At 38.1% G+C, this 18,574-nt stretch overlaps 2 protein-coding genes across 2 annotated transcripts in view; one reads left to right on the top strand and one right to left on the bottom strand.

The window, feature by feature from the left end:
• The first annotated feature begins 1,100 nt into the window (after positions 1-1,100).
• CHCHD4 (coiled-coil-helix-coiled-coil-helix domain containing 4) lies at positions 1,101-9,132 on the top strand. Its single transcript, XM_018068449.2, has 2 exons — positions 1,101-1,403; positions 7,963-9,132. Exons 1-2 carry the CDS (start codon positions 1,217-1,219, stop codon positions 8,250-8,252), a joined length of 477 nt encoding a protein of 158 aa, XP_017923938.1. The 5' UTR covers positions 1,101-1,216; the 3' UTR covers positions 8,253-9,132.
• A 6,880-nt stretch (positions 9,133-16,012) lies between these two features.
• The window catches only part of LOC103758974 (netrin-4), a 45,365-nt gene continuing 42,803 nt past the window's right edge, over positions 16,013-18,574 (bottom strand). Inside the window, exons 9-10 of the mRNA XM_008925284.2 lie at positions 18,198-18,368; positions 16,013-18,096 (exon numbers count right to left, since the gene is read on the bottom strand). Of these exons, the coding sequence (XP_008923532.1) occupies positions 17,960-18,096; positions 18,198-18,368 (308 nt within the window). The 3' untranslated portion in view covers positions 16,013-17,959. The remainder of the gene's footprint in view (positions 18,097-18,197; positions 18,369-18,574) is intronic.

Consider the following 18,574-nt stretch of genomic DNA (forward strand, 5'->3'; position numbering starts at 1 on the left):
ATATATGGATGTATGTGTGTATATATCCCCGACCTCTTAAGTAATGCAAAGTGGATAAATGTAAAGTTTCAAACTGGAAAAAAAAAACCCCAAACCAAAGCCGTTCTGTAGTTCTAAATGCCATTTTTAAGTTACAAACTTTGGCACAATGAATGCTGGTTATAAACCACGGTGAGGCAGTCATAGCCTCTGGACCTCTTTTATGCTTTATGGTGTCCTTTATTTAGTTTTTCGAGATCTGTAAGCTGCCTTATGCAACCCTACAAAATTACAGCGACAGGAGTTAGAGTTCACTTGTTTCTAATTCCATTTATATAAGTTAACCTTCCATATTTTAAAGTTTGCTGGAGTACAATGCAGAGTTACCAGAATAGTTTCCCTTTTAAAAGGTTTTCAATGTATTTGTTTCTCAGACATGTTCAAATGCATGTTTGGTTACTGAGCTAAGTAAAGGAAGTTAGTGAACCTCTGCTGGCTGAGGTCACATGGCCAGAAGATCCTAATTTCTAATACACCAAGTCACTGTAGTGACTTTATGAATTGGGAGAATTCTTGGGGACTTTACTATTTTTTTCTGCTCAATGACCACTCAGTTGGGCACTGAGAAGAGTTTCAGGTAGCTGTTCTTTTCTGCTTGTGCCTGCCTTGGAGTGTCTGTTACAGTTTTACAGAGTTGTTAGAGAACCACTCAGGTTTCCAGCCAAGCCTCCCCACCCCACAATGGAACTTTTTGGTTAAATCAAGAGTGGCCCAAGAGCAGGAAGTATTCTCTTTTGGGTTTCTGTCCTTGGGAATGTTCACAGCACCTGTCAGTATAGTTAGTTCTGCACTGTGATGGTTCTCTTCAATATTTAATTCAGATGATTACTGTAAAATATTACACTAGTCTTTAATGAAGAGCACTGTTATTAATAAGCATCCTATTGAACAGTTATTTAGTGTGGTTTTTTCTTTCGCTCTTCTTTTTTTTTTAGTCTAACTCCTTTGTCTGTGTTAGTCCTGGTAACAGGGTAGTTTGAGCTTGTTTTGAAACAGCTTTTTAATTTCAAAGTTCAGTGAACTGTCCTGTGATCTGCAGCCATTACAGGAGGTTACTGTGAAAATTAGAACTTTAGAAGAATAGAATTTCAGTGTGTATGAGTTCCACTGAGCCAATAGTTGAAGATGATGGTTAAGTACAACAGAATTCAGTCACCATTAACATTAGTGCATCACGATGAATATCTCATTACCTTGTGGCCATTTTGTAAATGACTCTCGTTCTGTCTCAGATTTATCTGAACTTCTTGTTTCCTGTGTGGTAGGAAAAGACAGAATTATATTTGCGACCAAGGAGGACCATGAGACACCGAGCAGTGCTGAGCTGGTTGCAGATGACCCAGATGACCCTTACGAAGAACAAGGTCAGTAGTGAGGAGAAGAACAAAAGTAAGGAGTGGTACACCACATGTAAAACCAATAAAAGAAAACAAATTAGGTAAAAATTATTAATTTTTAGACACTGAGGGCAGTTGGTTGTGCAGCACAGAAACACCCAAACTTTTGGTAATTTTAACTGCCAAGTTAGGGCGTCACAAATGACATGCTTTCTTTACAGTGTTTTTTTTCCTACACTTGTAATGATTTTTTTGCAGAGGCCTGCTCAAATAATCACTTGATGGCTTTTAGTCTTGGTTATTAGCCAGGGATATCCAGAAAAACCTTTTCCTTTTATTCTTTTATTAACAAAGTTAGAGCTGAATCAGTGAAAATGATGGTATTTTTTCACTGTTTTCAGTGACACCACACAATTTTTAGAGAAACTGGCATGAGTTACGTACCACTGTCATTGATGTGAGTTGCTCACCTGCCTGTTTACCCCTGAAATTGTAATTTGGTGATCTCTGGATATCTGATTTTAGGCCAGTTATGTCTGGCTAGTGCTGTACTATACTCATAGCAATATAATCAATAATTGTAGTAATGTCTTTCAATGGTACATAACAGGTAAGTTCAAATTACTGAGTTTTCAACTGTAATAATCTTGCCTTGAAAAGATGGAAGTTTTCAGTGAAGATTTCAGGTCTTACATGAAGTAGGTCTAACCTGCAAATAAAGATTTAAGAGAGCAAAATACTTCTGAGACCAAGACTCATAATAGTCTGGTTGCACAGAGTTTATTTTAGATTGTTTCTAATGGGTAAATGATATAATCTTCCTATCATGATGATTATATAATCTTGCCCTAGGTTAATAATTATCATGAACATCTGCAAATTTAGATTATTTTTTTTCTAATAGTCTCTGTTTGCAGGTCTTTTAGCCTCTTCACTTTGTGTGAGGTGATTTCATTGGTTTCAGCTTCACTGAGATTGAAGTAAATTCTTCACTCTTCTTGAAATTTTGTTAGAAACTGAAAGTTATGCCAGTGGCTCTGAGACCTTTAGAGGGCAGCATTTAAGCACAGTTTGGCAGCTGGAGCACACAGGGTTTCTGTTAGCTGATACAGTATGTAGTGTAATTTCAATCATGTCTTCCTGAGTCATTAAAATACCTTTTTTTCTACATAGATTTGTGGTGAAGTGATTTTGCATTTATCTGCCTATTTTGGCCTCATTACAACTGAATGTAGTCAACTATATAACTAAAAGTTTTGCTTATCAGCAGTGATTAGTCTGTTCAATGTTATAATGACCCAAATGAGAACAATGAGAGAAATTCAGTTGCAGAAGGCTATTTAAAAAGTGCATTTTAGTATCTGTCAGGAATCCTACCTTGTGTTTTCAGGTAGGTTGCTTTGCTGGCTAGGACCTAATACCCAAACTGCCTATTTGGTGGAAACAGTCTATGCTTTGGTGTTTGTCATCACCTTCACCATGGGAATGGTGCCTCAGCCCCCAAAGATTTTGGCTAAAGACCCCTGCAGACAATAAAATCATTGTGGCACTTGTATCTGTTACTGCCTTGACTAAAATGGAAGATGGAACCTAAAAATGATACACCTAAAGCAGTTCATCCTTAGCTGGCAAACAGTGTCTGAGGAGAGCTCGTTTTGAGGAGTACTTGTTCCTGTCAGTATTACATGTGGAAATGAAACAAAATCTGAGTTTTTAATTCCTGTCTCAGGCAAATTTGAAATCCAGTATTGGTCTGTTAAGTGAAGAGTTAACAGCCTCTAATGATCAGATGGTAGAATTAAGTTCCCCATTCCTTTTCTGTGGCTTTCTGTTTCCTCTGGAAAACTGGAGACTGCTTGAAAAATAAAACAAAGCTACTTTTTCTAGATATCACATCTGGAGAACATACAAACCCTTGGAGATTTTACTGTTACTGTTCAGTCACTTTATGTGGTGTACAGCTAAACAAAGTGGCCTGCTCTTTAGCTAAGTACATTCATGCTGCAGCACATGGATTCATATTGGCCTTATAACTAAACGTCTGTTTTTGACACTGTCTTTTAAGAGGAAAGGAAAGGGTGTTTATCTCCAGTGGACATCATAGACATAGCATAATGGCAGACATACTACCAAAATTTGGAATGTGAACATAGCAAACAATTCTCTTTGTACATCTGAAGAGGGTTTTTTTTTTTTGTTCTGTCTCCTGTCTGCCCTAAATGACTCTTTTCCTAGTTGTGCATATACCCCAAGTATATAGTCTTGTGCCATATATTTGGGTAATAAACAAGTCAAAATTAAACCAGCCACTTCCTTTTTGTTTGAATGCCACACTCATCGATTCCTTTTATGTGTATTTTGCTGGATATGGAAAGGCTGTGGTGAGGAGGAGAGGGTTTTTTTTCCTAGCAATCCTGCATTTATAGCATGTTAGGTCACTTGCTTCCTCAGCAGCACAGCAGAGAAGAAAAGGCAGAAAGCCAGAAGGTTGTTACGTCAGGGACACCTTACAGTGACAATGTATGTCTGTGGGATTCACAATAACAAACTAAACTATATTTAAATTCTGTTAATAAGTTTGGGGAGGGCATGTTGTTGTTGGGTTTTGTTTGTTAGTTTGTTGAGGGTTTTTTAGCATGTGGTGAGTTACTGCCATGTTTTACAGGTTCTCTGAAAACTCACTTGAGCGACCGAGGGCTACAGTGCATTAGATCAGAACAGAGAAACAATTGACATATCACAGAATGTAGCTGCATCTAATGGGAGTGAAACTTGGGGGCCAAATGGTTTGGAATATGTTGAAGTGCAGCAGCTGTGGCTTGCGTGGCTTTTATTTAAGTGAAAATTGGAAAGAGATTTGCTGTACATAACGTAATGTGCAGGCTTTTCTCATTTAGCTTCTGCTTTGAATAGAAGACTTGGTTTCCAGTGTTCAAATTCTGTTGTATAATTAACTGGAATGACTCTTCTGATCTTTTCTGCTGTGCTATACAGACCAGTCGTACCTAGGAAAGAGTAGATTCATTATACAGATCCACCATAATCTGCATTGTTTTCTAATACATCTGAAAATTTTGTTTAAAATTTTGGGTTTTTGTAGTGGGTTTTCATATTTAAGATAAACATGTAGTTTGGTATTTTTTTTAAGTTCTCATTATGCCCCAGATATTAACATACATTAGTCTTTCAACAGTGTGCTTGAGTCAGTAGATCATTCAGGAAAACATGAGTTGTGTTTCCCTTGGAAGAAAATAAATTTGTGTAGTATTCTTATTTCTATCAATATTTTTTGTTGTTGTATCGCTTAGGAGATTTTGGTCAGCAAAATGTTAATGACTTGCTTTAAATCAAAAACATTGAAATTAAAGAAGCCATGTGAATAGGAAAGGCAGGCAAATCAGACAAAAGTTTAAGTTAGCATGTCATATTGCAGTGTAGCTCACGGTTCACTGTATGTGCCTCTTGACAGCTGTGGCTGATGAAAACAAATTAAGAATTCACTGCAGCAGTTTTGAAATAGCATTCTTACTGTAAAGCTCGTTTCTAGTCCTGTGTGTTGCAGATGACGGAATTTAAACATGAAAGATCCCTGTTTTTCCTGAGATCTTTGCTGCCATAAGTTAGAATAATTTCTTATTAAGCTTATATGAAGAAGGCACTGATGAGTTTTATGCATGCGAAGTAATTTTTATTAGCATTACAGCTATGATGGGAAAGTTGGCTAAAAGCACTTGTGGAATTGGACCTCAGACACAGATTGTTGCTGCTCTTTCCCTTCTGTTTTTCCAGGCTTGTTCCTGTCATCTTATTTTAGAGACAGTTTTAATGTGGTTTCTACAGAGGAGTGATGAAGTTATTTCTTTTAAGAAATAACTTGATGAGTGATCAGATGTACCGGACTGTTTTTGTGACTGGTGGTGTCCCTTTCATTCCTGCTTCCCATGTGTCTGTCATCTTATACTGTGAATCACTGGCAGATAGACTTGTTACTGAAATGTTTGTCACATAACAGGAAAGAAACTTTTCTCAGAACAACAGTGGGACTTAATTACAGCAAGTCCAAAGACAAGTGTTGACAAAGATGCAGATGGGCCTGCCTCCATCCATGATATTAAGAGATTCCGTGAGCCATGAGGGATTAGATTATGTGATGTCAGCAATCGATTGTTAACACAAACCTGGATCTGCTGTGATGTAAACAGCCTTGTATTTTCTTCCCCAAGTGCAGGCTCAAGTAGATTACAACCCACTGAATCAGTGAGGTTCAGGTTGTATTTGAAACAAATTTTAATTCGGTTTTACTTTAAAATAATAATCCTGTCTATTGCAGGCTTGTGATTCAGGGAGAGCGGCGGCTGAAATCTGTTTCCGATTTAATTGTGCTCTAAGCTGGCTGATACACTTACTCATTGACGTGTGAACTCTGCTGTGATTGTCAGTGAGGAAATGCTTGCCTTATTCATCTGTATTTTTGCTTGGGTTTTTTTAAAGCATGATTTCTGTGCATAAAACATCTGAAACTGATGCTATTTCAGTGGCCAAATAGGTGCAAGTCAATGCTCTTGTGATATCATAGGATGTATTGTTTATGGGATAACTCTTATATTGTTAAAATTTGCATGCTTACGAGGCAGTTCTGGTTCTAAAAGGAGAAATCTATTTTAAGAGAATTATATTACAGTAATTTTATTGCTGTGGTGTCTTCAGGAACATTTCAAAACTTCGTGTATTTTTTTCTTTTCAAAGTATTATAAAAATTACTTTAAAATGACTGGTTGATGTTAGCAGGGAGGCATATAAGACTTCAAAATCTAGTTATCAAAGCAAGTTGTACTGTATGATTAACTTCTTTCTGCTTTATGTAGTCTTTGGCAATGAGGAATCTGGCACCAGCCACCCATTTTCTTGTCTCAGAAGTGCTGCTTTTCATCCAGGCAGCTAGAGATGCCCTGATGCACTGGGCTAGGTTTTATCTTCTCAGTAAAGTGATTATCAGAGATACTTTACAAAACTCTCTTGCCAAATAAAGCGTGATCTCTGAAAAAAATGTGAATATTACTGTAGTTGACTAAGTCACGCTAAGGAGGTTTTTACTTTCTGTAATGAAAAACAAGGCTGAGCAACACCGAGATTTGACTGACTCAGTGTAATTTTCTGCTGAACTGCATTGGCTGAGTTAAAGCACATCATTGATCCATTGCAAATTAGAGTAAAATATTCCTTCTAATGTAGCAATAAATGATTGAGCTGCTTTTGCTGTACCAGTCTAAGATTCATGATATTGCAGCCTGGTGTCCAAGGAGTTACACCTGGGAGAAAAACTGGAACTTCATGATCCCACAGGACAAAGACAATAAATTGGTTTCTTGCATTCCATGGCAGTATTTTAGTTAACATTAAGTTTTATCAGGCCCTAAATATAATTTCATGTTTGAATCAGAATTAATGCTCTGCCAGTGGTATTTTAATACCCCCTTCTGTAGGGAAAGTGCTTAAACTTCAGGTTTATGCACATGCTGTCTGCTTCTACAGAAACTCAACCTGGAGATGAAGTTAGGAAAGTCTGCTAAAGAGGAGGAGAGCAAACTGTTCAAATGGAGAAGAAACCAGCTTGGATGATAGCACAGTATTGCTCTTGTTCTTCATAGATGAACATACCTGCATGTGTGTTCATACAAGACAGAGAAAGAAAATGGAGATGTATTGCCTTAAAGAAATCTTTTAAAGACTCTAGAAGCCCCCATGACCAACTCTGTTATATTGAATTTCTAAAACTTAGAGAAAAGAAGTTCTCTGGCTTGCTCTTGACCTTCATTGTGCAAATCAGTTGGTATCTCAAAGAACCTAGACCCTTAAATCTTCACCTTACCATTCCATCAGTGAAGTATTTCTATGGTGGCTTTAACTGTTCCAGAGCAGAAGCTGTTCCAGTTTAGAGTCTTAAGTAAATCTTAACTCCCTTCAGTTGTGATCTAAAGTGCAATTTGTTTTCTGGCAAGCAGACAGGCTGGCATGCTCTGTTCTCTGTTCCTTGTGTTCTGTGGCACGTGACTTAATCTGCATTTTACAGATATACTGATTTTTATTGTTGTAATTGTGGTCTTCCAGTTCAAACTTGAAGGGGGAAAATTGTGGGTTAGTATTTCAGAGTTCATTAAAAACAAAGAAAAATTCATCCATTCAGTTTGATATAAAAGATTTCTAGCCTTAATTTAAATTCTTATTACTTGTATGACATGATTTTAATGCTTTCTGTTGTTCCCCTGACAGAGTCTGGCAAGTGGATTGACTTGACTTCTATGTGTTTTGTAGCTCCCTTAGAATAGTCTCAGTGGCCTGTAGTCTAGAGAGAGACTTAATTCAGAGATGGATAGAGAACTAATTTCACTTGTGCTTATTAAAGGATTATACAGATCAGAGAGAGAAACAGACTGGCCGGGAAGTGAAAGGTGTTTACCACGCTTAAAGCTCCACAGCTAATGTGGCATTATTAGTACTTCACTTCACCTGCAGCCTAGAAGCTGTCACTGAATTAAATCAATTTTTGGAAGGAGCGCTTAACTTTTCTTCTCTCTTGTTTGTTCAGGATTGATATTGCCCAATGGAGATATCAATTGGAATTGCCCGTGTCTGGGTGGAATGGCTAGTGGTCCCTGTGGGGAACAGTTCAAGTCAGCCTTTTCTTGTTTCCACTATAGCACAGAAGAAATAAAGGGATCAGACTGTGTGGACCAATTCCGTGCCATGCAGGAATGCATGCAAAAATACCCGGATCTTTACCCTCAAGAGGATGAAAATGAAGAGAAGTCCAGCAAAGATTTGGAAGCTGCTTCTGTGGAGGCCTCTGCTGCCAAAGAGGAGAAGGGGTCTAGCTAATGAAGATGCAAGGAGGCTCTCGTCTCCATTTCTCATGTTCAGAGACATGGACTTTTGCAGTGTGTCTGTCTCCTGAGTAGTGAGGAAATGTTTCACCACGTTCTGTGCACTATATCATAGTAAATAATTTATTGGCGAAGGAGAAATCTCAGAGCTACAGCCTTGCAAATAAATACTGCAGAAGGAATGAGTGTGTGTATGTACTGTGTAACCTGCTATCAGACACAGTTAATACTTTAACAGCTGTTTTTTTACCCTCAAGTTTTCCTTGAGTTTTGACTTGAATAATGTCTTGAAATACATAGCTTTCAGCTAAATTTTCACTGGTACACCAGGTCTGTCTTCATTTCAGTATGTTCTGATCAATAGCTGCTCTTTTTGAATGTATTCTGTTCCATCAATAGAAACTACCTTAAATGATTGTTTTCCCTTAAAGAGCTGTTAGGTTGTTTGTTTTTTTTTTTGCCAGAGTGATACAGGACATTGAAAATGGCATAAATCCAGAATTTCTCAAATAATTTCAAATGGTCCTAACTAGATTATGGTTGCATTTTAGTACTGGCATCAGATCAGGACTGCCAGAAAAATGTTGAAATGCACATCTTTGATTTGATTTACTTATTGTGATGGGTTTTGCATTTTTAAAAATAGTGTGTTGTGCAACTGATGATAAAGATGAATGGAAAGAATGTTGGTCACTAGCTTTATTTTTGCTCTGAAACCACAAGGTTTGGGTTTCTTCAGTACCTGCTCCTTCAATGTATAGATGGGCACTTGTAAAATACTTTGAGAATACAATAAATTGTTACCTGGTGTAATGATCTCAAAATAGATACTGTGACTTAAATGCATATTAAAAAGCAAATACTTTTTACCTTCATTGGAAGCTCCTGTGTCTTTGTGGGATTTTTTTGTTCGTTTTTTTGTTTTGGGGTGGGTTGTTGTAATTTTTGGTTTGGGGGTTTTGTTTGTTTTTGAGAACTGTTCTGTGCTGTAAGCGGACTTTGAATCAGTTTGTGGGTTGTATAGATCAGTTGCTCCAGCTTGTCAGATTTTTATTCTTGTTTCATTCTTTTCTCCTCACCCCAGTCAGGAAGGCATAAAAAACCTAAAGCGTTTAAGCATTTTCGGTAGCTGTATTAGACTGGATTATGAACCAGCACTACAGGATTATGAACCAGCACTACAGGTTCAAAATCTGAACTGCTATTAAAATATTTGAAAATTACTTAAAAGGTACAAATACTTTAATAGTAATTCGCTACAGTTTAATACCTGTGGATAAGGGAATACTACATTGTTTGTCTTTCCTAGCAAAACATGGCCTGTGAGAATTGTTTTGTGAAAGAAATTGTACCTTTGGCTTCAGCAACTGTTCATTACAAAGTTGTTTGCTTTGGTTTGGGTTTTTTTTCCTCTCCTTACGTGTTGGTTACCTCAGCCAAAGCATAAAAAGTTGTAGTGTCAATAATGCAGCCCAGTCAGTCCAGCAGTGTTTAAACACTTGCCTGTCTCTGTGGGCAGCAGTCTGAAGTGCTCAGCAACAGTACTTCCATACAGCTTTTTGGTATCTTCTTTGCATAAGTTATTTTGGTGCTACTGTTGATGTTTCTGAATATTCGAGGGGAATTTCTGTTAAGTTTTACAGTGTGTTTGAGCTGTTTGTATTGCAGCTGTTGGATCTTCCAAAAAAATTGTGGGCAGTTGAGCAGCTGACAAATACTCAGTTCTGAGGGCAGAGATAGCAGGTACTCTTGGCATCTCTTTGCTTTTCAAAGAAACAAAGTGTCACAGAACTTCTCAGTGTGACTCTCTCAGGCGTAGGAAGCCAAATGCCAAGTTAACCTGAGTAAATAGGCACAAAAGCAGCAGAGATAAACTTTGGCACTTAGGGAGTTGGACCAGGAAAATGGAATCTTAGGCAGTAGATAAACACTGGGCACCAAATAAAAAAAAAATCACATGCACCCAAGCTTTTGGTTGTTCAAATGGAAATCCAGTGCATTCTTTGTGAGGAAGCAAGAGCTGTTTGTGAAGGGGTGCTCTGTTCTAACAATGGGTTACCTCCTCTTTCTTTTTTTGCTGTGCTTTTCTTTCCCACGTTGCCTCTGTTTTCCACAGGGTTTGGATTTATCCTCTGTAACAGTGTTTGTAGCATCTGTGTACAAAATGTAAAATGCAAGAATCCTGGACTACAGTAAGTAGGGACTTGAACCTAAAATTGACAGAAGGAACTGCAGCATAAAATCTGACATGTTCGAAGGTGTATTTATTTAGGATGGATTTGCTTTTTTTTTGACTGCTGTGGCTTGGTAACCTGTTGTGCTACATCCAGTACAAATGTGAGATGTGTGAGGGCCTTACATCAGAAACTGAAAACACTATGTAATGTGTTTAAAGTGTTTTGAGAAAGGAAGTTATAGCTCTAATCCTAAAGAGTTCTTTGTTGAATTTTTTTTTTTAGTATGTAAACTAATGCAGTTGTCAGTGTATAGATAATGTAACTCCTGTTCCTGTTTCCCAGCATTGCTTTATTTGCTTGATTTTCCTCTTATAATTGCATGCTCAAATCAACCAGTGGTTATTTTAATATATAATAAAGATGATAAAATGATCCTTGGCAACATGTGACAAACTTGTGAAATAAGCAGATGATAAAAAGTTACATTTTTATTTTGTGGATAACAGAACTTAGAGCTGCATATTGCAGTCTTGTTCTAACATGTTTCTTATTTCATATTTATATATTGGATTAATAATGTCTTGGTTCTCTGTCTGCCATCACTGAGCTACTGATTCTTGGAGAGAGAGTAGTAGATTCAAATGTTTTTGAGCAATTGTGTTGGTGGAGTTGTTTTGTAATAATTTTATACGTGGTGTTATCAGGTACTGTTGTCAAGTCATGGATGCTACTGTGTCAAGTCAAAAGTAGTCATTGCAGGGGGAGAAGGGAAGCTTCATTAGGAAAGAATTGCTCTTTATTTAATTCTGTGCCTTTTATTTGATCTGTCCTATAAAAGCTGATGTGCTGAATGTGGTTAAACATCTATTAAAGTTTAGCTAAAAGGATCTGTTAATAATACATTAAGCACTTCTAGATGTACTGCCATATTGCTATGTAATAGTTCAGTTTTTCAGTTTTAACCATTCTTCAGTTTTTGCACACCATTGTCATTCTGGTGCAGTGGTGAAGCAAGCTGTGGTTTTGGAGGCTGGGTAGGACTGTTGTCTGCTGGCTGGAATTCCCTGCTTGATGCAGGCCACAAATTCATATATCATTTGTGATAATTTGTTTGTAAGGATGGGCTTGTACCTGCAATCCACTTAAACTTAAATCAGTGGTGCATGTATCACATCTCCTGATGCATATAATGATTGCCTCTAAAACTCATCTCTTCTAGGTGATTCTTTTAACATAAAATGTACTCTAAAATATAAACAAGTACTGAAAATGAGTTAAAATTAGATTAAATTGCATTTTCAGAATTAGAAGTTACTAATTAATTTGTTCTGCTATTCTGTGCAGTACAACCTAAGTAGATTTCAGAGACCTGACTTGAGCTTGTATGTAGTAACTTTCCTAGAGATACAAACTTGCTTCAGATGCGAAAATAACCTTTTTTTTCCTTCCTCCCTGCAACAGGAATGATGAACGCAGTGGTGGCTAGAGGGAGACGTTTATCTTGCAGTTCATTCTAAGGATCATTAGATCTGGGGATCTGGCAGGGCTATGTTGGAAACAAGATCTATATCCTATGCAGTTCTGACTGAGAATGCCCTTGTTAAACCTGACAGCGATGTCTCCTGTTCATCTGAGGCACTTATCTGATCACACGTCAATGAACCTACTTTCCCATTCTTAGGGAAGTAAAAAAAGGATTATATATGCTTCTTAGACTCTTGTTTTAACTCATTAAGGTTCTAGCAGTGTTAATGTGGGACAGAGTAGAGAAGCTACCAACAGTTTGTCATTTATTCTCAGTCAGCTCTCTTCATTGTACATGATTTTATTTTGTTGAACTTTTTGCAGTTGTTTTTCAACTGCTCTTAACCCCTCTGGAGCTGATGTTTTGTTAGTGATACTGGAACTTCAGAGAAGACCCACCCAGCAGAGGAAGAGTGGAGAAGTTACATTGAAGCAATGAATTTCACACCTATGTATTTGTTTCTACAAATGGCTTATTACCAATTGGTATTGATGATCTGTGAGCTGACAGCTCAGGAAGGCCCTACTACAGCCAAAACAAAGAGCACAGGAGGATTTGTGGTGATGGCACAGTGCAGATTAGCCCAGATGATGCAATACTGATGTGAAGGGTGCACGGACACAGGATTTGTTGTACCAGATCTGGTGACAGGTTCAGTTATTTGTTTGTTTCTGAACATTACAAGTTCCTTACACTTCCTAAGAAAGTGAAAGCATCCCCTCACACTGCACTCATTCCCTTCGTAGGATGCTGTATGGGAGAGGGGTGTTTGATTTCTACATCTGTAGTTCCTGACCTTTTTCTTACTGTTGTGAGTGTTCCTGCCTCCACACTGCTCTTTTTGCTTTGTTTTGTCCCCTTCTCATGCATCCCCAAATACTGTATTGCTTCCTTTTCCCCTACAGCCCATCACATTCCTTCTTACAGGTATTGGCTCTGTTCCCTTACCTGGCTCAAGGGGCCATCTCTTCATTCTTCTTGCACTCTCCTAAAGAACCTAAACTAATGGACTAGGTTGGATCTAGTTGTCCAATTTGGCCCTGCATGGAACAAGCAAAGGTTGACAGAATTTTGTAGTCAGATCCCATGCTTGTTAGCATTTCCCATGCTATGTGTGAAGCAGCTGATTTAGAATTAGTCCAGTTGATAACCATTATATTTTATATTGGGAGTGTGTACAGATGTTATTATGAGCGTTACCTGCACAGCTAATTAATGAAATATCCTCAGTGTTTGTTATTTTTCTCATAAAGGCCATGGTACAGAAGAATTGGAGTTAATATTTTCAGAGCTAGACTCAGGATTTTTCAAATGCAGAAGAGCCAAGAGCCAGAGAATCTGGGCTACCAGAATGTGTGTTGTACATTGTCCCACCTTACTGACCATGAAAGCTCTACACCTGACATAAAGCTGCTATCTAGTGCCAGTATACAGGAACAGACTCCTGGATTGGAATTCTCTTTGACAACTCAGACCTGTGCACATGAAAGGGGTGCATCAGAATGTTTCTCATCGCTCAGCCACAAGACAAAAGAACAGTGGCAATATTTATTGTGTCATTAGTGTGTGAAGAGTGAAGACTCACTGTAGAGTTTTCGCAATAGAACTTCAGAGCTAAGGTGAGAATTTGCAGAGTTTGCACCTGTGTAAAGGGGACGTGCAGCTATAATGCAGAGTTGCAAAGGTAAGTCTCAGTAATGTACTGGCTTGATTTTAGGTGTGGAGACCATCACGAGTAGACTTCTGTCTGCCTAAATCCTGAACATTTATAGGTGGGGTGTGTTCCACCTACCTGTCATGCATTTCTGTTTTCATGCCTTGCATCCCACGAATCAGCTCTGTGAAGGATCAGCTTTAGGACCTGTTAAATATTTTTGTAGCCCTCATTAAATCTCAGACCAGCAAAATTTCATGAGTGTATTTCTGATGGGAGTTAAGCACCTGCAATACCTACATGTAAGATTTTGCAGGTTTGGGGTTGGAATAGTTATTAACATGCCATTTAGAAGAATTAATTGTACTTGTTTTGTGTTTTTCATCTGTGCACATTTTCATAGCAAATACATGCTTTTTGGTAATGTGGTCAGGGGAAAACTAATGTATTATGGTTGCCTTATTAGAGAAATGCTTTTCTCCATTTGCCTGACACTGCTAACTCTTATCAAAGCAAGACCCTGATGTTTGGAGTATTTGTGGTTTATTAACTTGAATTAATGTGCATGTGGTTTGAGGATTGCATGGTTTAAAATTTTAAAAATAGATCCCAAACCTCACATCAGTTTAAGTATCTGAATATTTTTAATTGGAAGTTTTAATTAAAAAATAAAAAGTGCTACAACACATAACAAGGAACACACTAACTTTTCCAGGTCTGGGGGACTTGAGGGAGCACATCATGTGAATTATATCAATTAAAAAGAAGCTTACATCAGGCAGCATGAAAAAAAATTATGAGACATGCTAAATGCTACAGAGAAAACTTACTCTTTATAGCAGTGAGTCCCTCTCAGAAGAGCAGTACACAAAGGTTGTGCATAGGTACATTCTCCTTCTTTGCTGCTTGCCCAGAGCAGAAGCTGGAGAAGCATTATTAGCAATATGTCAGTATGTTGGAGTTAGGGCTCAGCACTCACAATGAGCATTTAATGAACTACTTTGATGCTTCAAGGATCCACATTGCCAGAAGGATCACGTATTCATGGATACATGTGCTGCACAGCTGTTACCAAGAGCTGCACTGACCTCCACAATCCTGAGTTTGCTGCTTTCTGAACAGCTACATGTCCTGCTGCTTCAAACTATCACCTGCCCTTTTAAGAAATTTTCCTCAGTTTTCCAGACTCCTCGTCTTGTGAGTAAAGGCTTTTATTTCATCCTTCCGCAAGATTTCCAAATGACAGATCATTGCTGCTTTTTGGTGTGTGGTTGCTATACTTGTGAGCCACCTTGTCTGTTAGGGTGCTGTAGGGGGTTCATATGGCCTCCTTAAAGACAGGCTCCACTTCACACATTTGAAAAGAAGCTTCCCAGCCACTTTGTACTGGCCAAATTCATCCTTTTTCCCACACTAGTATTCTTTGTATTGCTGTGCCACCTAAGACACAAAGTCACAGGGAGGATCACAAGGATGGTGTACACAGATCCAATCTTTTTTGATACAGGGATACCATGCCTTCTATGGTAGTTCTTTTAATTTACCATGTATGACCTGCTGGCTTGTTCTGAGAAATACATAACAGCTTCTACAGGAGGATAGTTGCCATCTTGAACTGTTTTATGCTCATTTCATTTCACTTCACATACTAGTACACCAGAAAGTAACTTTTTTCCTTTCCAACGTCTAATAGTGATCAATTTAAACTTTCTCATCTCTTCTGTAATCATTAGCTGTTATAATTTGATCTGTGTGGTTCATTTCTATTTAGATTCTTATTTTCAGGCAGGCTCCCTGGACTGTAGCTCTGCAGAACAAAGATTGCACATAATAGCTCTGTGTGAGTTGAAACTTTGTTCTTTTATTTTTCTTCTCTGTGAACTCAGAGGTGCCTGATTAGCAGAAGTAGCGATGGCAATAAAAAAGTCAACTTGCAGTCAGCTTTAGAGAAAAGTGTGTACATATTGCCTACTTTTGAGATATCTGAAATATAGGATATATTGATGACTATCTTGTTTGCATGCAAATGCAAACAGTGATTAATGACTACTAAGTAATCATTAATCACTGTGTTATCCTAGGCCCTGAGAGAACACACCAGGGTATCAATATTCTTGTTCCAGTTAGTATTTCTACTAGCAGCAGCTAGTAATGCTTGTAAATGACCATGTCAGAAAATAACTTTCATCCACAGAGAGGAACTGTGCAGATGTTTACCCTCCCCACAAAATCACCAGTCTGGCAAAAAAAGTGGAATAGAAGAGTTTGCAACATGGGATATCCTCATCATCATTAAATAAGATCCCCTGCATGGCCTCTGTTGAAAAGAACATTCCTTAGTTTAGTTCTAAACACACTTGAATTTCATTTATTTTGAGAGGCCCTTTGAGAACAGACTGTAAAATTCGTGTTCATGTCTTTATTGATATTTTAAAGAGAACTAGTCAGTCTTTTTGTTATGAGACAATTTCTGGAGGCAGGAAAGAAAGCAGTTGCTGTGCTAATTTCAGTAAACTGACATTTCAAATTCTGCCACGTTCCTTGGTTAAAAAGTGTTTTATTGCATTAATTAAATGGCTTGTTGGAGATGCCACACTGCTGGATACCACTTTAGGTAACAACTAATAAATAATGAAGTGAAAGAAGGAAAGCAATGGAGGAGGGGAAATTTCCTGAAAAGGAAGGAGGAAGAAACACTGTTTATACACTGTTGGGGAAGAAAGTAGGGCTTTTCTTTTGTAAATATCTGCTTATAATCCATTTCCAAAACCAGCAATAAAGAGAATGAAAGAAGCTCTTTTTTCAGGTTCCAAGTAATAAGGAGAACAAACTGATGGTCTAAGTTGTAGGCTGGGACTTCCATTTTTCTTCATTAGTATTGGGGTTTTCTAGATACTCTATGTGCCAGACAGTGCTAAATTAACATATCTTCTCTTACCTAGGAGGATTAAAAATTATAGCCATGGGATTGAAATATGCAAAAGTAGCATGTGGGCTTGCTTTTTCTCTGTAACTCCCCTGAAAGAATACAGATTGATTCATTGTAATTTCTGCTTTGCTTGAAGAGAGCGTGCTCCAACCAGCTCCATTTAATCCTTAAACTTCATTGTGGGTCCTTCAACAGGGGACACAGGTCTTTAAACTACAATTTCCTCAAAATATTGTGTTAGGGAAGGATTTAAGTAGCTACCTCTTGATTACTATAGGGTAGGGTGAAATTGGTTTAGAAAGAATACTTTTGCAGAACAGAACTAATTTTACCTGGAGTGCAGATGTTACCACTCCTGTACTTCCGTGGAGGGAGAAATAATCCTCAGGCACAATGGGAAGGAAGCACAACTTCAGTATCTTAGCCTGAAGTGTGACCAAGAGAAATGAAGTGCAGTGAAAGCCCCAAGTGCAATCAAAGGCCAGTGGTCTTGAGCACAGTTGGAATAGGCAGGTTGTTCTCACAGAACTGTATCTACCTCATTTAATACATGGACCAGCCAATCCATTTACCTCCTGCTTTGTAACTTTTGTGGTGTTACAATCTCAACATTAGAGCAGCTGCTAGTTCCTCACGTGTTTTGACTTCTTCCTAGTATTGAGGCTTTTTTTTGTGGTAATTGCTGTGAAACCTTTGTGGTGTTACCGACTAATGTACTACAGCAAAGAGCTGGATTTGGAATAGAGTTTGAACCCAGGTGGTTTCTGCAGCAGAGCTCAGCACTAAGCATTGGTGATAGCAAATACACATCTGTAAAGGACGTTGTCCCAAGATAAATCATGTTTGTTTCTGTTCAGCAAAGGGATAATACTGTCTTCTAGAAAGCAACCTGTTATATTGGCATAATTGCAGCCTGATGTTAAATCAGTCTGAGCTCTTTTAAATATGTTTATTTGATATTCTTGTTTAGTATTATGCCACTTGTAAAGCTTAAAGAAATTGCTGCCTTTTAGTGGTCACTTATAAAGAAAACTACATCCCAGTAATGAATGCATTATGTAAGCAGTTTACGCATATTAATGTCAGACTGATCTGAAGTATGGAAACACTAATCCACATCTTTAGTTTTGCCTTGTAAAATGATTCTCTGGGTGGAATCAGGCTCAAGTTAAGAACTGACTTGTAACCTATGCGTGATGCACTAAATAATTTTGTATTATAAGGCTGTGCACTTTTTGAAAAAAGTGGTCATGTCCTGAGTTTCCTGTCTAAGCATATGAAAGGAGAAGGGATGGCAAGTCTGCTTTCATCACTTCAGCTAGGAGCATGTTGAGTGGAAAACACATGAACTAACTACACCTTTCACTGCAGTGTTACTAAAGGGCAAAGTCCAGCGCTGTAACTTCTGAAGCAGAAATTATTTGCACCCAGTTCGAAGAATATCTGATACTTGTTTTCCCAAATGGGCCTTCCAGGGCTTCACCAGGCTGTTCATGTTTACAAGGAGTTTGCCAGTCCTAGAGTCCTCCTGGCCTGCTATAAGGTAGTCAGTACCTAATTTAAAAGAAAAAAAAGCAGATGGTCTGATGTTCATAAGGAATTGTCACCACTGTTTACAGGGGAAAAAAAGCACCTGGTGAGCATTTCATCCTTACCAGGATTGAGAATGGGACACGTGCAGCCCCTGTTGGTCCAGGATTCTGGGTAAATGCTTCTGTTACTTCGAGCAATTTTCACTTTGCCGGATTTCAGGACCTTCTTCACTTTCACAACAACTTCTGCATGGGTCCCTTTGTCATGAGCAGAGAGGATTCTTGCTTTTATCACTGTCCAGAGAGAGATCAACAATGACTTAAATTTTGGTTTATTCTGCTAAAAGTTCGAATTTTAACACCTTGAAAGAAGACATGGAAAAAAAAACCAACCCAAAACTGCAGTTATACCACATTTCTGAGTTGTACCACATTTCACTTGGGGTTCTTATAGATAAATTTGGAGAAGGAAAACTAGATTTTTCTTTTGAAGTAGATAA

This window comes from Manacus vitellinus, unplaced genomic scaffold, assembly GCF_001715985.3.
Source record: "Manacus vitellinus isolate BGI_N305 unplaced genomic scaffold, ASM171598v3 scaffold_14_pilon, whole genome shotgun sequence".
Lineage (NCBI taxonomy): Eukaryota > Metazoa > Chordata > Aves > Passeriformes > Pipridae > Manacus > Manacus vitellinus.